This window comes from Ammodytes marinus (genome assembly GCF_949987685.1).
Source record: "Ammodytes marinus genome assembly, chromosome: 20".
Classification (NCBI taxonomy): Eukaryota; Metazoa; Chordata; class Actinopteri; order Uranoscopiformes; family Ammodytidae; genus Ammodytes; species Ammodytes marinus.
In genome coordinates, this window is record NC_137224.1 from 21,644,007 (window position 1) to 21,669,213 (window position 25,207).

General features: G+C 41.5%; 2 protein-coding genes across 4 annotated transcripts in view; both read right to left on the bottom strand.

The window, feature by feature from the left end:
- Positions 1 to 16,704, bottom strand: part of tmem94 (transmembrane protein 94) — a 43,964-nt gene extending 27,260 nt beyond the window's left edge. For 2 of the 3 annotated variants that reach the window (XM_080049159.1, XM_080049157.1), the window contains exons 1-7: positions 16,588 to 16,704; positions 13,759 to 14,114; positions 8,420 to 8,539; positions 4,732 to 4,859; positions 3,346 to 3,482; positions 2,607 to 2,812; positions 450 to 601 (exon numbers count right to left, since the gene is read on the bottom strand). In XM_080049159.1, the coding sequence (XP_079905285.1) occupies positions 450 to 601; positions 2,607 to 2,812; positions 3,346 to 3,482; positions 4,732 to 4,859; positions 8,420 to 8,539; positions 13,759 to 13,782 (767 nt within the window). In that variant the 5' untranslated portion in view covers positions 13,783 to 14,114; positions 16,588 to 16,704. The remainder of the gene's footprint in view (positions 1 to 449; positions 602 to 2,606; positions 2,813 to 3,345; positions 3,483 to 4,731; positions 4,860 to 8,419; positions 8,540 to 13,758; positions 14,115 to 16,587) is intronic. The other variant, XM_080049158.1, reaches the window with a different exon arrangement.
- A 3,174-nt stretch (positions 16,705 to 19,878) lies between these two features.
- The window catches only part of myo15b (myosin XVB), a gene marked incomplete at both ends in the record, with an annotated part of 210,118 nt that continues 204,789 nt past the window's right edge, over positions 19,879 to 25,207 (bottom strand). The window contains 6 exon segments of the mRNA XM_080049005.1: positions 19,879 to 19,965; positions 20,491 to 20,631; positions 22,291 to 22,424; positions 22,806 to 22,939; positions 23,370 to 23,503; positions 24,783 to 24,931. Coding sequence (XP_079905131.1) covers positions 19,879 to 19,965; positions 20,491 to 20,631; positions 22,291 to 22,424; positions 22,806 to 22,939; positions 23,370 to 23,503; positions 24,783 to 24,931 — 779 coding nt within the window.

Consider the following 25,207-nt stretch of genomic DNA (forward strand, 5'->3'; position numbering starts at 1 on the left):
TTAACTCCTTTCTATCTTCCTCTACTGAGCTGATAACATCGAGGTTTTCAGAGCCTTAACTTAAGTTAAATAACCTGACAATCATTTGAACCCATTAGTTTTATTTTCAAAGACCTACGTAGCATTCTCTACATGAAAGAAAAGAAAACATTAAGGTTTTTATCACTAGGCTGTATCTGGATTTCATGAACAAACTCCCTGCTCCAAAAAATCATGTCTGTTTATATGAAAAACAAAAGATTATTTTTAAAATGTTTTTATTGTCCTATCTTTAAAAATACCATTCACAAAATTTGAAACAAACGCTTATTCATAGTCTGCAGTGGGGGGGACAAAATAAAATTGCTTTAGTTCAGAGAAGGACAATAATACTTTCAAAAAAAGAAACTTGGCGCTAATGAATATACCCACACATCCAGAGAGGCCACACATAGCCAGTTCTTCCCTACCTGACTATGTCCAACACTGGGGTGCGGACCACTCTGAACAGACGGTGGTGCTGGGGGCTCTGGGGGCCTCTCTTCTCCGTGGCCCGGGGGGAAGGAGGAGGGGAGAACGGGGGGAATAAATCTCCTGGCTCCAGTATAATGTGCTCGTCATCCTGAGGACACAACATTGGATGAAGCGGTTTATACACATTCTCAAGTTGGTCTATGTATTAGGAAGGAGAAGCAGCTTTCAGTTGATATGCTCCACATATCTGGAACAAACTCCAAGAAAACTTGAGGTCTGCTGCAACTCTCAGCTCTTTTAAATCAAGTCTGAAGACTTTTCTGTTTCCATTTTAACCTGCAATTTTATTGTATTTAAATGTTCTATTTCTATTCATTAACTTTTAAATGTTTTATTTCCATTCAGTCGCTTTTCTAATGTGTTAATGTATTTTAATCTTGCCCCTGTAAAACACTTTGAATGGCTTTGTGTCTGAATTGTGCTATATAAATAAACTTGCCTTGCCTATGTGTCATATGCACTACAATTACAGCAGCTGTCATTGGCAATGAAACTCTTGAGTCAATGTCAATACAAGAAGTAAATGTAAAATAGGAACACAAGTGAAAAGCCTGAGACACAAATAAACACACAAGTAGTGCAAGGACAGTGCATATATTTCTCAGATACCATGCCCTCCATTAAAGGGCAGAGGCAATCAACAAGAAAGAGAAGGTTTGGAAATACATACAAATATTTTGCCTTTGTTTTGTTGTAACACTGTTGTTTACATGCCTAGGCAACCCCAGGCAACGTATGGCTCCATCAATCAACCTTACTATAAAATAAGATTAGTTAGAAATCAAGAAAACATTTAAAAAAATATAAACAGCATATACAGCCCTGGAAAAAATGACGAGACCAGTCCGGAGTTTTCTTAAATCTTCATCTCTACATTACTTATTGAAAATGCTCTAAATGACAATATTTTGATTGTGAATTTGGTAGAATTGTTGTCAGTAGTTTATATTATAAAATCAAAATGTTCATTTTACTCAAACATATGCCTCTAAAGAGTAAAACAAGAAACACTGAACATTTGGAGTGATCTCCTAATTTTTTCCAGAGCTGTATATCAAATGCTAAACCTTCATCCATATCAGTATAGGCTTGCAGCGTTGCAGTTAGTACTGAATAATCTTAAAGGTTCAGTAAGCGGAATGGTCAGTTTAGCTAACTTCCTGTCAGTGACAGTCTCCTCCCTCGTCCCCACGTCACCACATTAATGCACTGTGGTCTTCAAGCAGCGAGTTATCTAGCATCACCTCAGATCCGTAAGTGTGATAAAACATGATAAAAACCATCAAAACAGACATTGGGAAGGATTTTTACCTGCTCCGCATTTGTAGGCGCATACACATTCACCCATCTGTTGCTCTGTACGTGCACAGGCAGTGAGACGGGTGCCGGTTTGTAGCATTCTCTCTTCTGATTGGTTATCAGTATTGGGATCCCCAAAAGTTTATTTGACGATTACATGCAGAGCGGGTGGCTGAGAGATCGGCTTTATGATAAGCGCACACTATATAAGTGATCACTGTATGAATATAGAGCGAATTAATACGTATATTAACATAAATAAATCGCTTACTTCACCTTTAACATAACAACTCTGTTTTATACTAAAACAATAATTCTAGTAATAAATCAAAATTCAACTAAATTTGACATCAAACGGATACAAAACTATTGCTGCACATGAACTTACTTTTAATTCCTTTGTATTTTAACTGTTGTCAATTAGCGCTGACCCCAAATAGTATGATTTTTAACAATTTGATCCAAGGAACCATTATTTTCTGCTATATCAGGGTGCTGAATGTCTGATGGTTTCTCCCAATACATCATGTTACATCGCCTATTGTGGTATAAATATCAGTCTGTTAATAACATTGTTAAAACACTTTTAATCATCTTGTGGTGTAGTGTTTTGAGCCCCACCCCTTCCATTGAGGACTCAGTCCTTTTCACAGCAGACCCGGGTTAGAATCCGGCCCCGGGTCGTCCTCTGCATGTCATTCCCCTCTCTGCCCCATTTCATCTCTGTCTCTCCACACTATCAATATAAAGCTTGGAGCATAAACTGTGTGTGTGTGTGTACAATTGAGACCAACCTTAATGCCTCTGAGGGAAGCGAAGGCCTCTTGGCCTGGCCTCAGAGCAATGACGTCTCCCTCCACCAGCAGACTGACAGGCAGGTTGACCAGCTGTCCGTCACGGTAGGTCCAGTGGAGGGACCAGGATGGGGACGTGGGTGTGTGCAGGTCAGGGTACAGAGATGGAGACCAGCGCACGTCACCCACACACCCAGACATGTAATCTGGAGGGAAAGGAGCAGACAAAGGGAGGTGTGGTTAGAAAAGAGGAGGTGAGGATTAGGGGGCGGGAATATTTTGGAATCCCACGATTGGATTGAGATTCTTGGAATTTGATTCTAAATCAATTCCGGATTCAAAATCCATGTCTTGAGTTCTAAGGAGTATTTCAGGATCTACTCCGGTAGAGGCGTTGTGACAAATTATGTCATGAGAGAAAAGTCAATGTCTTATTCATCTTAATTTTATTCATATATATTGGCCTTAACTTTGTACAAAACTACTTTTTACACACCGTCTATAATATGTTTTTTCCCCCGCTGGCCTCACACGGAAACACCTCACGATGTAGCATTGAAGTTAAAGTAACAATTATTTTAATAATCGAAACAAATTTTAAGACCTGTCAGTGCCATATTTAAGAAATTTTTAGGCCTACATTTCAAAAGATTGGATTTAAGACTTTTATTAAGGACTTCCAAAATATATTCCATAGTCTTGTGGTGTTGGTATGATGGTGGTAAATAGTGTGACTGACCGCTGAGCTGTGTGATGATGCCCTTAAGGCGGCGGACCATCTCGGTCTTCTTCAGCCTCTCCTGTCGGCCCACCAGCAGCAGGTTTAGCAGGAAGAGAAGAAGAAGGGCTGCAGCGTTCACCAGCTCTATACCAGCACTGTGGGAAAGGAAACAGTACAATGGAATAAACACTCTTTAACTAGTTTAGGTTTGAACTCTTGGTTTCCACTGAGCGGGTGCGGTTCAGCTCTGCACACATTAATTTGCATTTCCACTGTCAAAAGTTGGAGAGGGTACCAAAATAAGCAAACTGCGCCGCACCTTTTTTTTCCACCGATTGGTTGGTGTACCAAGCGGTCCCAAAAGGGTGGAGCAGCTACACACTGTATTTCTGTGTGAGAGATAAACTGCCGTGTGTATTCACCTTCTTCCTCTTCATTTAGTTAATCAACGGGCTACACTGTGTCCCACTGCTGTGATGTCACATTAGTTACGTAGCTGGCATTGACAGCGCCGGTCAATGGCTACCAAGTAGGGCACTGCTATGCTGATCTGAACTGTGATGTTACAGAGCACACGGCAAGAACAACAACAGCTGGTGCTGTGTAGCTGATCATGAACATGTCATTTGTGTTTCATGAGAATAATCAAGTTGAGCAGCATTGCCCACAATCACAGACCTTCTTAGCTTGTGACTTTCTATTTATTATTAAGAATTTCCCATAGCCTGGAAATCCAGACCCACATCTAGAATGACGTATGGTCTGGCGGTGGGCAATAAACGTTCCCAACTCAAGGGGCGGCACCTACACACGCATTTCAAATACCACTGGACGCAATTGAATAGCACTACGACTAATCAGAGCAATGGACAAGGTGAAGTAATAAGCAGTATGCTGTTGTCATCCGGTTACGGGCGGCCATATCAGATAGCACAATTTGATTGGTAGCTCAGAATTCTCCGACATAGTTAAGGAGCTCCAATGGTTCGTGCCCCAACCAGTAAGCTGGGCAAATATGAATTTGGTCTGGATTTCGAGGCTACATTTCCCAATGAATGATTAGATATATTCCAGGATTTTTCAAAATTCACATTAAGCTTGGTCTATGCTTGTTGTCCCCTTAACAGAGTTAACTTGTACGACAATTGTTGTGTGACTGTTGAATACTGAAGCTTAGGACATGATGGTGGTGACAAACAGTGTACAGGGTGATGCCTTCTAAACTTGCTGCTTCTCGTGTTGGAAAAGAAAACCACAAGAGTCAGTTTATTTTTTTTTGTATAGCCCAATATCTCAAATAGACATTTGCCTTTTTGCCCTTTTGAAGAGATATTTGTAGAACACATGATGAACATATGCAACATTAACTGTATTGGAGAGGTTCTCAGGAAAGAGGGCACCCACCTGCCCTTTGGCTGGCTACCATAGCAACAGAGGAGTCCCAGCACCACCATGAGAGTGAGGGCGGCTCCCTGCCAGTGGAGGCAGGAGTGGCGGTTGCCATGGTGAAGGAAACTATTCACCCACCGTTCCTGTAAAACATGACAACACAAACAAGGGCATGAGGTAACAGTTTACAGTGTGGTATGCAAGGCGCTTAACATGCAATGGGAGCGTGTTGCTATTAGTGGATGGGATCAAGGCTTTTTGTGTTTTCTTGTGTTTGAACTGTAGGGCTTCACAATATATTGAACAGTCTATTGTTATCGTGAATGTTGATAACGTGATACAGAATCGCTGAAGACTGCTTGAACTACAATAAATGGTAGCCTATTCCACGTGCCATGCATTCACCCTTTGCATGTCAATATATTTGGGCAATCAGATGAAGCCCTTCTGCTCCAATGCCTCCCCCCCCCATGTAGAGTCTAGTGGATGAGAGTGGTAAAGCGAGCGTGTGGATGTGAAAAGAAAAACACAGCTCATAGATTACTGTGGTGTTAGCCGGCTGGGATTTACATGAAGACCTGCGGGTGTGTATTACCGCAGACAACTATGCATACGGCGTGAAGGCCACCTAACTCAACAACTGGGTCAGACTGATCTGGCTTAGGGGTTATAATATGCATAGGCTACTTACTGTCTGGGTTCTATGTTGGCAGTGAACTCATGGCAGAAAGACATTTACACTGTGGATTTAAAGCAACAATAGGAAGGTTTTTCCACTTGAATAAAAACCTTTCAAAGTCTAATAGTCCAATATGTGTAAACAGGGAGAATGGTGTCTGAGCCATTCCCAAACCAGGAACAAAAAACAAGACAGTGATGGAGCAAGAAGCCGGACTAGAGTGAATATTGGACAGGCTTTTAGATGCAACAACATGGCATGTGTCTATGGTCCAACGCCAAGCTAGTTAGCAGCTTTACCGCGTGCCAAACTTCATCTAATACAAGTTGCGTCAGGCTTGGATGCAAATGAATAAATCGACTTTACACCGAAAGTGTCTTCTTTCTGTTCAATCTTCTTGTTGTATAGGTTTGGAGCCTTACAAAGCTACACTGCCCGGCCCCCCAAAAAAAGTCACACACTCAAATATCTCATTAGGCCATCTTTAGCTTTGATTACGGCACATATTCGCCAACACATTTTGATAAGCTTTTTTTTGGCACATTAAGCCCAGTTCAGACCAAAGATTCGCCTTGCAACTGCTTGCGACGAGACGGTTTTAGAACGTCGCCGGGGAGAAATCGCAGCAGTGTGAACTGCTCGTTGCAGCGTGTTGCAAGCCGTTGCAAGGCGTCGCAGAAGATTCAACATGTCAAATCGCAAGGTCCAGTTTTAGAACGTCTCAACCGTCTCGTCGCAAGGAGTTGCGAGTTGCAAGCAGTTGCAAGGCGAATCTTTGGTCTGAACTGGGCTTAAGGTTGCTTAGAACCCAGACCTGACCAACTGAAGCAAGCCCAGATCCTACTGTACACTGCCACACAGGCTTGTACAGTTGGCACTAGGCAAGATGGGAGCATCACTTCATCCACCTCTCTTCTCACCCTGATGCACCCATCACTCTGGAACAGGATCAATCTGGTCTCATCAGACCACAACCTTTTTCCATTGCTCCAGAGTCCAGTCTGTATGCTCCCTGGCAAAATGAAGCATTTTGTCCTGGTAAGCCTCACTGATAAGGGGTTTTCTTAAAGCTACACACCTGAATAGTGCATATCCCTTATGTTCTCTTTGCATTGTGTGGGTGGAAATGCTCTTACTTTCCCTATTAAACATAGCCGGGAGATCTACTGTCGTTATTTTTAAATATAGATCCCACCAAATAATTGTATTTATTTGAAGTGATCTCCCATGATAATTAAAGATTTTTTTCCGACCACATTTCTTCCTCAAAGATGATTGTTCACCGCTATCTATCCAGGTTTTAATAATACGTTAGACAGTTCTTAACATGATTTTAGTCGTTTCATCTTCTCCTGAGTAGTTTTCTTTGTTTGATGCAGGCCAATAATTTCACCCCTCTGAAACAGAATTACATATTTTCCAAAACCACAGCATATCTTCTGACATGGTTGTTAAAGAAATAAGAAGCTATTCACTGCATCAGTTAGGATTAAAAGAACTTGTTGCCGACTGAAACATATTAATCACTGCAGTGTTTGACTGATGGAGGGCTCTTGCCTATTTTCCCTAGTTAAATCCAGGTGGCGACTTTTTTTCTGGGCCATGCAGTGTATATCAACTAAGGTAAGCAACGTTAGCATCAGCCTATAGACATCAGATGAATAATGTAACACATATTTAAACACAAGTTACTCCGCATGCAAACAACAGGCTGTCGACGCTAGAGTTATAGTTGCACACACAATCCGGTACTATCACTGTACCTTCTCAGTGGGAGCGGTTGCTGGCCTTCTTATTTTACTGTGTTTACCGCGGCTACGAGGGGAAACTGCAGCTGCAGAGGCCCCGGGGATGAGCGGCCGCAACAACTTCAAAACAGTACAAGTTTAGTTTAATAAGAATAATAGATAATAATAATATAATGCCTAATGTATAAATAGTCCGTACTATTAACAATAAATATAAATGTATGTTTCCAGAGGTATGTATCTGGATTAATTAGTAAGTAAAACTTTGTTGACAGATTTCTGAATGGAATATTCTACCTCAGCCAATATTCCCTCAGCAGCAGTTCCATAATACAACACTCCCTTTAGAAATGACTAAATGTAATACTTCGCTGTGCTTTGTATCTGCTGGAGCTAGAGGCATTAATAACATCATAACAGTACAGATTTAGTATGATTACATGCTTTTGGATGCTTTAATTATATGCCGAAGTTATAAAAAGTTCATACCATTAACAAAAAATATTAATTTATGTACAGTCCTGAGTTACGTATCTGGATAAATTAGTATAGACAGTGATAGACAGATTTCTGAATGGAGTTTTGTGCCCATGTATTTCAGACTCTCCGCAATATTGAACAATGTTATCCCATATCTTCCTGATATCGTACCCTCCTATTTTTTAATTTTTTTAAATGAAGATCTTTGTGTTGATCTATTTGGTTTTTCAGTATTACAAAGTGCAAGGTTGTTCATTTGTTACAGACATTATATGAAAAACAATAAATAAAAAACAAATAATGCCACTTATATCAAAACAAACAGTAAAATAAACATCAATATAAATACCCAAAAATAATCCCTCCCAAATCACTGCCAGTGAGCATAAGTCAGTATCATGTCACAATAGTTGTAACGTCCAAGTTTTGACCCCTTAAGAGAACCAAACATCTTCACAAGGACTTATGATGACAATATTCTTATTTGGTTCATTTGGGTTTAGGATAATGTTGTTCTATAGCACATTTAAAAGCATCAGTTGACCAAAGTGCTGTACAAGATACAATACAAAACAACATATAAGATACATGAAAAAAAAGTTAGGAGTGTCAAAGTGTCAACTTGTGTTAAAGGCCGATGAAACAAAAGTGAGTCTTCAGCAATGTATTAAACTGTTCAACTGGGATGCATACATGTGGACGTGGTGTGTGAGTGTGAGTGTGAGTGTGAGTGTGAGTGTGAGTGTGAGTGTGTGTGTGTGTGTGTGTGTGTGTGTGTGTGTGTGTGTGTGTGTACCTGTGCAGAGGCCGGTCTGGGTGCAGCTCTGTGGTGCTGCTCCAGGAGGCTGCTGAGCTGGTTCTGGAGCTTGAGCAGAGCCTGGCCGGTGGACAGGCCCAGAGGCACAGCATCCTCCTCCTGAACAAACAACAGCATTCAATACTCAGAAGCTCATCTTTGATAGCCTGGCATTCCCAGACCTGCCACTAGGCGCTGACAAATTAAATTTGCTGCGCCTGTTGGTCTGGAAACTCTCCGTTGAAGCTTTTTCAAAAAGACCAGAAATCTGGGCTCACGTTTCAATTGGTTCTATCTCATATGGGCGCGCCAGAGCCCTTTGTATGGTGCTCTGGGGCGGACGTAACCGGATAACGACAGTGACGTGCATGCGACGTCGAAGCCGTGATAGTAAACATCAAAGATGGCTGCGGATATGTTGTGTGAGTTTGAGACTGCTTTGGCCTCGACCCTTTACGATTTGGAAGACGGCACTCAAATCTTTCATTAGCAAGTAAGTGGAATGTTCTGTTTTGCCGACCGACCACGGCAAACGTTTAATTTAACAGTTTAACAGCTGTTCGCTAAACGAACGGGGCTTACGTCACCTTGTGCATCGCTCTGATTGGTTGTAGTGCTATCCAACTGCGTGCAGTGGCATTTGAAATGCACGAGTAGGAAATTACTATTGATCGTGGCCAGACCCTCTATCGTTCAAGATATCAGGGTCTGGATTTCCAGGCTACATCTTTGTAGGATTTAGAATGAGAACAATTTCCACAAAATTCCAAAAAAAGATGGTTCATGACCTATTGGCCACTAACAGAAGCTGACCATGCCTCACTGGGGAGAGAGCCGTGTCTCTACTCAGGGTTTCTCAAGAGTTCCCCAGTTAAATTATTCTCATCAATTAACAGTAAACCATGAAAGTCAAGTTTCTTAAAGGGATAGTTCAGTATTCTTGAAGTGGGGTTGTATGGAGTTCACTTCTGATTTGCAGACTGGTACGCTACACTGCACTGGTAGAGAGCCTTTGATTTTGGCACTTTTTTTTCAAGCACAGTTCGGACCATGTATTACTACGCCAACTCATGCCTGTGTATCAGTCCACAAATCAGGAGTGAAAATCCTCAATTTAGCGTACAATTGAAGGGATTTTTTATTTTTTTTGTAAGCATTTATATAATGGTGAAAAGGCGTTTTTTTCTTCTGGCCCTCTCTGAAACAGTACAAGGCTGACTTTTGCTACAGCGACTTCTCTTCCAAACTCCATAAAATGACTCTACTGACCATCTCCATAAGGTAACTGAAGACTAACTATACGTAGTTCATGAAAAAAATAAATACTGAACTATAATAACTGAACTAAATTAACTAAAGTATAACTGTGGGAGTTCCAAAGATATTCGGTCAAAGCTTTATTAAACAGAGCCATGCAGCAAATCCACACACTGAGAAGTCTGGGTCGTAAGAAAGAAAAGAATGAGGGAGGGAAACAACCGAGCCATATCTAATGTTAATGGGAAAGTAACCTTTCCCACTCTCCATGTCACTAGTAGGATGTGCTTGTCTGCAAAGGGACACACTGATATGAAAACTCTCTCACACACACGGGTTCAGCTTTCAGGCCTCTACACATCCCACACAGCAGCACTATAAATATCTCCCACATTTCCCTAGAGTAAGTAAAGCCTTCACAGAAACCCTTCAGACGGACGTAAACATGCAGGGAAACACAGAGCCTAACACAGCCTCAGTAAAGCACAGCAACCCTACCAACCTGGATCAATTAACCTCGGATCATCTTCAACTGATCAAGAGCCCTTTACCAAAATGATAAATATTACTAAGAAAAAAATAATTAAAGACAGGCACAAAAATAAATAAAAAACAGTACAGACAGGAAGCAGATTGTGAGGAGAAGATATTCAAAAAGTGATTTTGGAACATTCTCCAGAATGGCTGACTACATCTTTAACTACAGTATACCTGACTGTCAATTGTACCATCCCAAACAGGTGACAAACAAGTCTTGTAACATGTGTACAGCCTTCAGTGAGGAGAATGTTATCAACCTAAGACAAAGATAGACAACTTACACTGCTCTTCTTCCAGAGGCAGATCCCTTCTCTCATCCTCAGCACCATGACGACCCTGCTCCACCAAGATCTCTGAAGGCCAGTGTGTCTACACACAGCTATGCTACGTGATGACAAATGCTACATTTTGAGAAGGCAGTCCTAAATTGGGGCGATATCATTCCCTTGTTCATCTCTACACAGCCAGGAGGAGAGAGATGCTGCAAAACCTCACCCACAAAATTCTCCCTCGTCACTGGGGCTGCAGACAAAACACAGCCCCAGCCCGGCGTCAGCACACGGAGCAGGCTGCCAGTTGGACACCTCATTCAAACACACACTGAGCGACTGGCTCTCTATGGCAGGGAGCGAGAGCCATTCACTTCAACTGACTTTAGCGGCTGGCCCCGACACTAAGCAACAAAGCCTGACAACACAGAGGGGGCTAGAGAGAGGCCAGACATGGTGGGTGTGTGTGTGTGTGGGGGGGGGGGGGCTCTATTGATGAGAGCAACAATGCCCATCTGGCCCTGTACAACCCTGGTTAGCATATTTTGGAGTGATGCATACAGACAAGCCACATAGAATTAGTAGGATGGCAACAAAACATGAAGCTGATTATGGTGGGACATCACATTCAACCTTATGTCAGTATTAAAGAGAACTGAGATTGGAAAGAGGAAATCTTTAAAGTTTTCAGACATGCACATTTACATGTCTGAAAACACATGTAGATCATCACTGATCCAAATGAAATGTTGCGTTTCATTTTGAAATCAAGTTCCCACAGTCTAGAGGAAGAGTGGAGGGGCACAAAATCCAAGTTGCTTGATGACCACTGTCACGTTACAACAGTCAGTGATGATTTGAGGCACCATGTCATCTGATGGTGTTGGTCCACTGTGTTATCAAGTCCAAAGTCAACACAGCCATCTATCAGGATATTTTAGAGCACTTCATGCTTGTGTCTATTGATTAGCTTTATGGAGATGCTGATTTCCTTTTTCCAGCAAGACTTGACACCTGTCCACAGTGCCAAAACCACTAGTAACTGGTTGACTGACCATGGTACTACTGTGCTCGATTTGCCAGACAACTCTCCTGACCTGAAACCCATAGATAATCTATGGAGTATTGTCAAGAGGCAGATGATACACACCAGACCCAACAATACAGACGAGCTGAAGGCCACTACCCGAAAATGGAGTCTGCCGTTTCAGGCAGCGACAGTCTGCCCATCGCGGCCAAAAAAGTGCCAAGAACACACCGAGTCGACTACTGACTTTCCGTACGCTCTGCGCTTGCGCGGGATGTAGTGTCTCCATAACAGCAGGCGGCGCTAATCTGTATTGTGGCCCAAAGAAATACGGAATCCGGAAATGATGGGACAGCTCTCTAGACCATAAACACAGATAGAAATACATATTTATGGACCATAAAGAGCACAATTTTTAGCAGAGAGTGTCGAGCATAGTGTCGAGCAGTCAACAAGGGTTGATGCATGTGAGTACTCGCTGAACGAAACAAACAAACACATAAAAACAATGGCAAACTGCTGTTAGCTGTGTGTGCTACCCGCCTCACTTCCGGGCTTCACTGATTCACTAGCCCTCCACCAATCAAATTGCTCCGACTTAAAGACTGCCCGCCGCCGATTTAACATGTTCAATCGGCTCAAAAGAAGCCCACACACCAAACAGATTTGTGTCCCCGCCCCTTCCAGACTCTCCGACGGCGATTATCTGGCCAGTGTGTCCTGGCCTTAACACCTCAGCAGTGCCACAGGCTGATAGCATCCATGCGACGCCGCATTGAGGCAGGAATTCGTGCAAAAGGGGCCCAAAACTAGTACTGAATACATATGCATGATTATACTTTCTAGAGGGCCGACATTTCTGTATTGAAAATCCTTTTTTATTGATTTCATGTAATATTCTAATTTTATGAGATTTTGAATTTGGGATTTTCATAAGCTGTACACCATAGTCATCAAAATTATAACAAATAAAGGCTTGAAATATCTCACTTCGCATGAAATGAGTTTATACAATATATTAGTTTCACCTTTTAAGTTGAATTACTGAAATAAATCAACTTTTACATGATATTCTAATTTTTCGAGTTTCACCTGTACATGTGTCTGACTGTACTGTTATAAGTTAATGATTGTATTGGAGAAATCACACAGCACGCACAGGAGAGAAACACCCACAAGAGGTAGTAGAACACTCTCCTTTGAGCCTGTTGAGCAACAGATCAGAGCAGCCACTTTCCGTTCCTTTGTACTGTATGTTGACCCAGCGCTGGATGGTTGTGAAATGCCTCTCCTACATATCTATGTTTAACTGAAGTGGTTTGATCTTTTGACCCTTTCAAGATGCTTTAAAAGGTTCAGTAAGCGGAATGGTCAGTTTAGCTAACTTCCTGTCAGTGACTGCAGTTAACAGTCCCCTCCCTCGTCCCTACGTCACCACATTAATGTCTTCAAGCAGCGAGTTATCTAGCATCATCTCAGATAAGTAAGAGTGATAAAACATAATCAAAACAGACAATGGGAAGGATTTTTACCTGCTCCGCCATTGTAGGCGCATACACATTCACCCATCTGTCACTCTGCACATGCACCAGCAGTGAGACAAGTGCCGGTTTGTAGCGTTCTCTCTTTTGATTGCTTATCAGTAGTGGGATCCCCGAAAAGATTGGCTTTATGAAACGTGCACACTATATAAGTGATGACTGTATGAATAAAGAGCGATTTAACACTTATATTAACATTAATAAATCGCTTACTTCACCTTTAACTGAAATGACTGAAAATGATCAAGGTGTATCTGGAAAAATGAATCAAAAGATCAAAAGATTGTAATTAAAATGCAAGGAGCTTTCAGTTCACTAGTGCCAGTGAATTGTATCATAAACATTTAAAAAGTTCCTCTTTGGAGGTTAAAAGAACAACATTCGAATCACAAGGCAGTAAAGCTCTGAAAATGTCCCATTTCACTCATATTATATTAGGGGTTGTGCATGGGCCTCCAGGTAAAGATGTCTTTACAAATCTTTTTCTTTTCTTTCAGAATTGAAGTTAATTTCCCTGAGGAGGACCACAAACAAGCCTGACAAAATAAATGCCCGGCCATGTTACATCATGGCTAAACACGTTCCCCCTTTAGGGAGAACTTGAATCCCAGGGGCCCTGTGTGTTCACTAAACAACAACGCTTCATCTCAGTGACATTTAAGTAAAGCACAGGCAGATGCTGAACTAAGCACTCTACTCAGTCACCTGCTTCTTATCCTGCTGCTCCATGGCAACCACAGCAGCCACTCCACATGCTCTGCTGCTCGGCCGCTCTGCTCAGTCCGAAGGTGGACCCTGTGTGCTGGAAGACCGCCTGGGCCCGATCCCTCCGCTGTGGATGGAGGTGGATGGAGAGAGCAGGCAGGTGCAGCCTCTGTCCCCCACCTGGCAACACCTGATGGCCCCCCCTCCTCCTCTGCCAGTGTGACAGGAGGCACTAACCACAACCTACAGGGACCACCTGCAGACAGGCAGCCAGTTGGGAGGGCTCTCGGCTCGGAAGATTAATTGTCGCTCAGTTTGCAGCGCAAAGATCCTCTACGTAGCATTCATGTAGAGGTCTGTGGAAGAAATAAAAAAAGTATACGTATTAAATAGAGACTAAGTTTATTATCTGGAATGATGACGCCTATATTGAAGCACTATATTGCAATGTAGGCTAGGTTTAAAGGTGGGCTGAGTGATCCTTGAAAATGTTTTTTGACAAAATAATTTTTTGTCAAATCAGTGAAGAACTTCTCACAATCTGCTTCCTGTCCCGACTGTGAGTGTGCTGAATATAACATCTGGTGTTAATACACAGCCTAGGTTTAGGTAATATGTTACCCTATTCATCTGCTGTGTATTGATTGACTTAAGACATTGGTTGATAAAGGAGGCCAGGCCCTACTATTTCCACATCAGTTTAGGCTGCTTAGCTTAAGTTAGCTGCAATGCTGATGTATGTTGTTGCCGCCTTAGAAAGTGCACCGAGATGTTAGCATAAACAGACTGACAGCACGTTCACGTTTACCACACAAACAGCTTTTCTCTGGCACAAAACACCAGCGTACTACAGCGTCAGCAGTCCCCATGGGCAAAGAGTTGAGTGCCATCAGCCAAACATAAGAGAAAAGAGCCAGGCACACAGAGGGTGCATCCACTACAAAGAGTAAGGCTGTTTCAGTCATGTTAAAACCCAAAAGCATTTCTATTGGGAGTGCAAGCAAGGTCAATATAGAAGGTGAACAAATCCTAAAGGTGCACTATGCAGTTTCACAGGAGGGGGACTTGTTTATATTTGCGGAGCCTGCAGATAGTTTACAAAACATATTCACTCATATAAATGTACTTCTTAATATTGTATTATCCTATCATCACTAATCAAAACTAAATCATTTTGAGGCAACTGGAATCAAACGTAAGACTAGAATCTAAAACCAAACTGTGGGCCCTGCTGCTGTAAACAACAGTGAAACAGTGACTTTTCAGGAAGCTTTCTAACTTCACACAGTGTACCAGGGATCACATTTCCTCATGTAGAAATTGGGTTTATTCATTGTTGACAATATCAATTACAAAATGTTCAGTTCTCTCTGACACATCCAAAGTTATGTAGTGCACCTTTAAATCCTACAGATTGTGTTGTTCAAAGGGCAAAATGTGTGCAGAATTTAAATAGGATTTGATACTGTCTAATAACAGGCGTATGTCACAGCAGACATTTTGACTGGTAGTAGTAGGGAAAAGCAAAAAAAAAATATTTAATGTTGTTAATGACATTAACAATGGATGCCAAGTCCCCAGTAAGCCATGGCAGTATTCTGTGAGGGGGCAGCATGAACAAACTAAAGCAGCTAAATGCTAAATCAAGATTCCTTTACTTGTCATTTGTATTTGGGCACATTTTTTCGCATTAAAATCCAACCGGCATCATTCATGTATCAGTAATTTTATATAAATGACATATGGACTTTTTTCCTATTTACAAATGGGGTGTGAAAAGGGCCTATCAAGATTTTAAAAGTCCACTTTGGTGAACTGTGTGTTAGGACACAGAATCGAGCTTTGTGGCACTCACATAGTAGTATCTCCCTTAAATCTACTTCTGGCAGGAGTATCTGTCTGGAATGCTTTACTATATTCGGTTTAACCCTCGCTGTACCTGGCTGGAATAACCAATCCCCGGTGCCAAAGAAGGCTTCTGGCGGACCTTAAAACAAATACAGCTAGACATGTTTACGTCTGACTGCGCGGCACAGATACTGTACGTTCTCACACACACACACACACACACACACACACACACACACACACACACACACACACACACACACACACACACACACACACACACACACACACACACACACACACACACACACACACACACACACACACACACACACACACACACACACACACACACACACACACACACACACACACACACACACAGGTTTACGAAATCATTTAGCAAGCTAATCCTTGTTTGTTTGTTTGTTTGTCTGCCTGCCTCAACGACTATGGATTTGGTTCCCACTATTGAACAGAAAAATATGACTGACAGTTCCCCCCTGAATTGTATAATTGTAATATTTGACTATATACATTAAAACACACTTGATTTGACACTTTCCACAAAAGAACGGAAGCTCACCTGCCACCTGCTCACACACCACAGTCCATTCATTGCGTCATAGTTTTGAGGAACGACAGTGTGGGAAATTACAATAAGCCCAGCGTTACCTCGAAGGTCGAAAATGACAGCTCGCGCTGCCTTGTGTGGCGTTATTAAACGGGATACATTTACATCAACTACATATCGTGGGTTATGTTTGAGTGGAATGCAACAGTGCCGACAACACTAAGTTTGAAAAAGTTCACATTTAGCCTGGGTTTGTGCCACGGTCCTGTCGCTGCTAACGTTGGACGTCCACTTCCTCTCAAGTCAAAGACAGATGCTAACAGAACAAACACTTCGACCCTAACTAGCCCTCCTATTCCTAGTAACAGCACAACCCGTCGATTTACAGCAGTAGTCTGCAAACTCACCTTACGTGATATGTCAAGTCGTTGTTAATATCCGCTTAAAAATGATATTTTCCCCTCGAATACAATTGGACTCCCGAGCAGCTACCGTACCGCAGCAGCCATGTTGGGGAGCGTTCTGCCTGGAAGAAGGCGGAGTGCGTTGTGATTGGACGTGGACTAGAGGGTTCTGTCCTCTGATTGGCTGAGACCATTGTGGGCGAGATTGTATCTTCTCGTTAGTGGTTCTGTTTTGAAATAAGAAACCTGAAATCTTTACTGAGCAGTAGGCCTAGTCATCACATCAATTCATTGGAATATTGAGTTTGGCTTATTGTTCATCATAACTTAAATAGCTTATAACTTAAATAATAGCATAAGTCTTTAAATAAGATAGCAAATACACCTGTTTTAATGAGAAGCTGCCACACGCCATGAAGCAGTTTTAACTATAGCCTGCTGTTACTAAGATTAAACCAACCAACAACTAAAAAACTTAAAGGTGAAGTCAGCAATTCTGGATAATTCATTTCTCATCATCCGCTACCTGTGTGTACCCTGAAAAAAATCAAGAATGAATACAGAGCCTAGGCTCTGTAAAAGGCTTGTTGAGAAGGTGGGCCCCTTTTCTTTCTCGTCTTTACATCGTTTGGTTTACCACAAATGTGTCTATAGTAGCAATGGAGGCAGAGGGTCAGAGATGTAAGGTACAGTAGCATAGGTCTACCTCAATGTATGGGTGCGTTGTTTGGGAGGTTTGTTTTTTATAATGTCAGCAAGAATTCACTCATTCACACAGTGTTGATCTAAGTGTTTTTTGTTTTATGTTTGCTGCTACTGGATGTCAGAATCTCTCTCTCTCTATCTAAACCATGGCAGGTTCATGCAGGTCATTATTGATATGTTCTGATGACTCTCTCCATGAACCAATGTTACAATGTTTTTCTAAGGTTAAGCATTCAGGACAGACACTTGCCTTTAGACGTCATCAGAGGTTGGCGAGTAGCAAAGAGGGAAGAGCTGTACAAACATCAATGATGGAAGAGCTGTACAAACATCAATGATGGAAGTGTAAACGACAGGCTAAAACATAAAGCTTAAAGAGAGAGCACAAGCACATAACCTGCTCTCTCACATCCACACAGCAGGCCCAGTGTTGTTCAAAGTGGCGGAGATTTTTTGTAAAAGTTGAAAAATGTTAAGAAGAAGTTATCAAACGCATACCTTGCTGATAGGTAGTGGATAGTGAGGAGATATTCACTGATTTTGACAACAAGCGTTCTCCAGAATCACTCACTGCGTTCCAAATCGCATACTCTTTCTTTTTTCTATTCTACCTACTACACTTGACCATACAAATAATGTAGTTAGGATGCAGTAGGCACAACATATTTTTTTTCATCATAACATTGTGCCTGTGGAAGCAAATTTTATATTGATTAGTTTAATTCTACTCGAGTCTCTACATTCATTATTTGATCATTGTATGAAGTGTATTTCCTCTCATCTTAACTACTGATGTATCCTGTCTGTAGTTTCTATTGTACTTAAATCAGTCTGATTGGGCTGCCACCCTAGGTGTGGGCCATCCTGGAAGCCCCCAGACTCAGATTAGCATTGATGTCATCAAGAACCAAACTTGATTGTTCCATTGTTATTCTACCTGACCATGTCAACCATTCTGTATAAAGCAGCTCATTTTGTGTATACAACTCAGTCAAGACCCTGGCATTGCTCTGAGTAGGATGCTCTGGTCTTTTCTTAACGTATCACTTGTTTATATATTGTGTTATATTGTATATATTACAGTCACTGTTCGTTCATTGTTTATTGTCTAACTGTATGCACCTTATTCACCAAGAAAAATTCCTTGTTGGTGTAAAACCCTTCTTGGCAATAAAATCCTTTCTGATTCTGATGCATCATAATCATCAGTATTGTCTTTTGAAACTGAGTAAATATTTGTTTTAATTTTAGACTATAGTGAAGTTTTCTTCAACACTAAAAATCTCGGTCGGATCTAGTAGAGATCCGGGTATTTTTAAACATACTAAATCCACCACAAGAATCGGGACATCCTAAATCTTTTCTTCAACCATACTAAATAGCAGAAAGAATACAGGGATTGGAACGCAGCCACTGACTACACCTTTAACAACCTGAATGTGACTGGCCGTTGATGGATTCAAACTGAGCCCTGAACCACCTCAACCGGGGTGCAGTATCCTGAGGCTTAGACAAGGTCCAGTGCTTCTTTTCAAGTTTCACTTTAAAGAGCACACATGTTGAAGTCTCCATACAACAATTTCTTTAAAGAAAATTCTCATGAGATTGATATAATCAACACATCTCTTTAATGTTTATGAATTATACACTTATATTACATGACATAATCAAAACATTAACTTCAAAATACTGATTCAAAAACATCACAATTACCATATAATTGAAATGTGCAAAAGGCACCATTTTAAAAGATTGATTTATTTGTACAATGACTGGTGAGTTGCTCTCATCAATCCACTTACAGTATGTTATCATGATTGCAGTAGAAATACAGTGTCCACTCTGCATTATTTCCTCTCAAATAACATAACACTAAACAGAATCTTTATAATTAAGTGTGTGTATTCGTGTTTTATTGCATCCCATTTCATCCATCGCACACTGTCCAAAGAGTTAAACAGGAAAAAGCATAAATTAACAAAAAAGGTTAGAGAAGCCAGTGATCAACAACAATGTGTGTGTGTGTGTGTGTGTGTGTGTGTGTGTGTGTGTGTGTGTGTGTGTGTGTGTGTGTGTGTGTGTGTGTGTGTGTGTGTGTGTGTGTGTGTGTGTGTGACAAAATGGGAGTCACCATAATATAAATAATGACAAATTAGAGTGAAGACTTGCTTTAAGGGGAGGGTAGCCTTAGGTTTAGGTTAAGGTTAGAGTTAGGCAAGTAGGGGTTATGGTTAGAACAAGTCCCCAGGAAATAAATGTGTAAGTCTATGTAATGTCCTCGGAAGGGAGGAAGGGATGGAAGTGTGTGTGTGTGTGTGTGTGTGTGTGTGTGTGGGGGGGGGGGGATGTGTATTACTCATGTGATATTGTGCGGACGTGCCTTTCTTTTGGGAACTAAATGGAAGTCCCCATAATATAAATTATTACATTTTAAGGTGAAGACTTTAAGGTAAGGGTAGCCTTAGGTTTAGGCAAGTAGGGGTTATGGTTAGAGCAAGTCCCAGGAAATGAATATAAGTTTAATGTCCTCAGAATGAATGAAAGTGTGTGTATTTGTGTGTGTGTGTGTGTGTGTGCGCTTGCGCGTGTCTATATGCGACTGGATATGGAGCTGCTGACTGATGGTCTCACCACCTCTTCCATGACTAGAGCAAGGATGTGGCACAGCTCCTTGGCCTGCAATAGACAATAACAGATTAAACCCAACATGAATGCACAAATCTGTTCAAATCTCTCAAATGTTTCCTTTTTATTTATTATCATAAAAATTATATTTTTTTACATTTGCATTTAATATTTAACATTTAAATAATGCTGTGAAAACGACCCATTTAACATAGGGGTCATTGAAAAATTGCTCTATTATGAAACCTGCACCTTGTGGCCACTCAGCGAACTGCATTTTGTGTCACTTCCGCATTGGATGCTGGTAGAATTCGCTGTGGTTGGGGCTTGGTTGTACTAAGCTCTCTCTTGTACCAGACTCACAATAGTATGTTGTTTCTTCTACCAAAATCAGGAACATTGCTAGTCTCCCCAGCCACATCCGTCACATTCATACAGCCCTCAAAACACACCTTTTCACTTTTGCTTTTAACCTTCAATCTTTTTGTTTTGTTTGTTTCAGCTACTATTGTAAGGTGTCTTTGAGCATCTGGAAAAGCGCTATATAAATCTGACGTATTATTATTATTATGATACCTGTTGAAGATGAATAGCAACTTTTTTGGGCTTTCTTGGATTGCCATAACTGATCTCCACTCCCGGCTTTTTGCTCTTCTTCTTGGGGCGGATGGTGCGCATGGACTGCAACTCGGCCAGAGGAATGAGAAACACTTGCTCCTGCAAAAGAAAAGAGATACACAATCAGATGGATGATACTGTCTTTTTTTTAAAATTAAAAGTGAAGTAAGCGATTTATTTCTGTTAATATAAGTGTTAAATCGCTCTTTATTCATACAGTGATCACGTATATAGTGTGCGTGTTTCATAAAGCCGATCACTCAGTCACTCGCTCAGCATGTAATCGGCAAATAAACTTTTCGGGGATCACACTACTGATAACCAATCAGAAGAGAGAATGCTACAAACCGGCACCCGTGTCACTGCCGGTGCACGTGCAGAGCGACATATAGGTGAATAAGTATGCGCCTACAATGGCGGAGCAGGTAAAAATCCTTCCCAATGTCTGTTTTGATGGGGTTTTTTTTTTTTTTTTTATGCTTTATCGATAGTGTAGAGACAGAGGTGAAATGGGGCAGAGAGGGGAGTGACATGCAGAGAACGACCGCGAGCTGGAATTGAACCCGGGTCCGCTGCTGGCCGAGGCCCATGGGGGGGGACGCCCTACCAACTGAGCTAAGGGCGCCCCTTGATGGTTTTTATCATGTTTTATCCCAATGGATCTGAGATGATGCTAGATAACTCGCTGCTTGAAGACCGCAGTACACTAATGTGGTGACGTAGGGACGAGGGATGGAACTGCTAACTGTAGTCACTGACAGGAAGTTAGCTAAACTGACCATTCCGCTTACTGAACCTTTAATAACTCTTTATGGGGCATCAGTGTCATACACTTGTGCCAACTGCCAGGGATGTTGATCAGCTTCTTCAGGTTTAGGTAAAATGTCTCACCCTGAAAGTTTTAGAAGGACCCGTTTCTGATTGAAAAATTACAAAAAAAACGCTCAAAAATGTACAACGGTCATGATAAGAAAATGGGTAAAAAAAGAGTTCTTCAACGGGTATGAATTCCAACTTTTTCACAAAGCCAGTTGGAAGAAAATGTGGATCAAGCTACATTTCTATAAAATACAGAAATAGTTCAAATATGTCAGTCCATGGTGAGAAATGTATACGTTTATTTGATACGACTTGAATTTGAAATGTAAGAAGAAGAAAAAAAATACAGTTAAGAAATACCAACTGTCACTCTAAAATAGATATATTTCAGTAGCCTAGGATCCATACTACCTTAAAATGATTAAGTACATTATTGTGAAGGTGATATTTTCTTGTTATATGGAATCAAATTCAATAAAATTACACCAAGGATGAAAAAAGTAAGAGAGGGCCCACAGGTTTGTAAGGACCTTCAGCAATCACCTCAGGTTAGCAAGTGTTCGCAAAACCAGTTGAGAACAACGCTCTATGTTTTATAAAGTAAGTAAAGTAGTATAAAGTAGTGATAGGAAGGAGAGTGTATCCCTGCGTTCCCTACTATTTAGTATGACAGAAAAAGATGTAGGATGTCCCAATACATGCATGTCAATTGTAGTATGCTGAAAATACATAAATGCCCCACTAACTCCAATAGCATTTTGGAGTATTCGTCTTTATTCTTGACATTTCTCAACATAATGAAAACAAATCTTCTTTATCTGATTTTTTTCTCTCTCCGGTGGCCCTAAAACTCTTCTGCACTTTAGTATGTAGTGAAGTAAAAAGAAAGAGTATGTGATTTGGAACGCAGGGTTTGGGTTGAATGCCTGATCAGGGTACCTGTGTTTTGGGGTGATGGAAGACCACCCCCTCCTGGCTGACGCTGATCATGCATGGGGATGGAAGGCCCTTCTGGCTCACCTTCTTGGCCAGGAAAATGTTGGAGCCAAACAGAGGCATGTTGCTCAGGAACTCTGGAACACACAAAGGAATCACATGAATACAGATAGCATCAGTAAGTGAGGGGAAGAGAGGAGAGGAGAGGAGAGGAGAGGAGAGGAGAGGAGAGGAGAGGAGAGGAGAGGAGAGGAGAGGAGAGGAGAGGAGAGGAGAGGAGAGGAGAGGAGAGGAGAGGAGAGGAGAGGAGAGGAGAGGAGAGGAGAGGAGAGGAGGGGAGGGGAGGGGAGGGGAGGGGAGAGGAAAGGGGAGGGGAGGGGAGGGGAGGGGAGAGGAGAGGAGAGGAGAGGAGGGGAGGGGAGAGGAGAGGAGAGGAGAGGAGAGGAGAGGAGAGGAGAGGAGAGGAGAGGAGAGGAGAGGAGAGGAGAGGAGAGGAGAGGAGAGGAGGTTATACGCACCTATGAATTGTATTTTGGCGTCTTGAGGGCTGAGGGACTGCATGGCAGCGATCTGGCCCTGGCAGAAGGAGAGGATCTCCTCTACTTGACTGCTGAGCCCGTCCTGTGAGGGCAGGTACTCCTTTATCTCCTCTCTAAGAGAGAAATACAACCTCCAAGTTACAATACACACATACTGTACATATACCAATGATAAGTTATCTCAAAAAAGATCATTAGTTGGCTCAAATGTAGGCAGCTTTCCTTCAAACTTAAGAGATTTTTTTTGTTTTTCAAACCTTTTCATTTTGCCAGTACAAGCACAAACTGTTGCTTTTTAATTTTTACACGTGTACACTCTGTAGGCTACTGTGATGTAAGATGACTATCTTAGAGATGCCACTAATATATATTTCTTAAAAGTGAGGGATGAATCAAAGACACATCAACACCTTTAGTATTTTTGTATATTGTATTCTACTGTAAATCACAGTGATATTTTTGTGGGATTCTTTTCTATTGTATTGTTACTGTGACTTTGTGTGTGTGTGTGTGTGTGTGTGTGTGTGTGTGTGTGTGACTCACGGCGAGGGCTGGTGCGTCAGGCCTTGAGCCAGATGCTGCAGCGCTGACAGCTCTGCTACCTGCTGAACCGTCGACCCACCGCCACCAGCAGGGGGAGCTAGCAACAAACGCCCACTCAGGTAGTCACCCAGGAGCTACATAAAATACACGCACACACAAACACACACACACACACACACACACACACACACACAGACACACACACACACACACAGACAACAATATAGATAACAGTGAGATTGGGAGACTCTATTGTGAACGGAACTTTATTTCCTATGATTGTATAACATTTTAATGCTTAAACATCCATGCTGTTTGCTGTAAACTTTGTCCCAGTAAACTTAAAAGACCCACGATTTTGGCTTACACATACTGTATGTACTACAAAAATAACAGCACACACACATCTTGGGGATAAAAGCTTGTGTTCTTCTGTTCATACTTTGCTCAATCTTTGCTGACAAGTAAAAATCTACCTGACTTCGAAACTGCCTGACTGTCTTTATTGAAACTCTTGTGCCAAAGATGAACAATTAAAAGTCAGCGCAAAGCTTACATCTGTTATGTTAGAAACCACACAACAAGCCAGAAATCTTGGTGTTGTCATAGACTCCGACTTGAATTTCAAGAAACACATTAAATCAATAAATAAGTCAGCCTACTACCACCTTAAAAACATATCAAGCATTAAACGGCTTATGTCTCAGCAAGATTTAGAAAAACTTGTCCATGCATTTATCTTTAGTAGACTTGACTACTGTAACAGTGTCCTTGCAGGCCTTCCAAAAAAATCTATCAGACAGCTTCAGCTAATTCAGAACGCTGCTGCTCGAGTCCTCACTAGGACCAAAAAAGTGGATCACATTACCCCAGTTCTGAGGTCTTTACACTGGCTTCCTGTCACTCAAAGAATTGATTTCAAAATACTGATGTTGGTTTATAAAGCCCTAAATGGTTTAGGACCAAAATACATTACTGATCTGCTGATACGTTATGAACTGTCCAGAGCCCTTAGGTCATCTGGGACAGGTCTACTTACAGTCCCCAGAGTTAGGACTAAACAAGGAGAAGCAGCTTTAAGTTTTTATGCACCAAATATCTGGAACAAACTCCCAGAAAACTTGAGGTCTGCTGCAACTCTCAGTTCTTTTAAATCGAGTCTGAAGACTTTTCTGTTTCCATTTTAACCTGTAATTTCTATTTTATTTAAATGTTCTACTTCTATTCATTCGCTTTTAAATGTTTTCTAATGTGTTTTATGTATTTTAATCTTGCCCCCTGTAAAGTACTTTGAATGGGCTTGTGTCTGAATTGTGCTATAGAAATAAACTTGCCTTGCCTTGCCTTAATAAATGAGCTATTTGAATTTGACTGACATCTATCCTGACTGTTACACTGTAAAGCGGTACCTACCTGCTGGAAGTGGAACTCCACATAGAGGTCAGAGCTGAAGGACAGAGGGCTTCTCCACATGACTCTCCTCAGGGACAGGAAGATGGAGCCGTCGTCCAGCAGGAAGTCAAAGACATACTCCTCAGCGTGGATGGGACGCACTATCCCATCTGACAGCGGGAGGTTCAAAGACAGCCCTGTTAATACGTCACTTCAAATGATCCCTGTTCCAAATCACATACCTTTTTCTTTTTACTACACTACATACTAAAGTACAGAAGAGTTTTAGGGCCACAGGAGAGAGAAAAAAAAATCAGATAAGGGTGATGTTTTTTTTTTCATTATGTCAGGTAATGTCAAGAATAAAGACAAATACTGCAAAATTCTGTTGGAGTTAGTGGGGCACTTATGTATTTTCAGCATACTACAATTGACGTGCATGTATT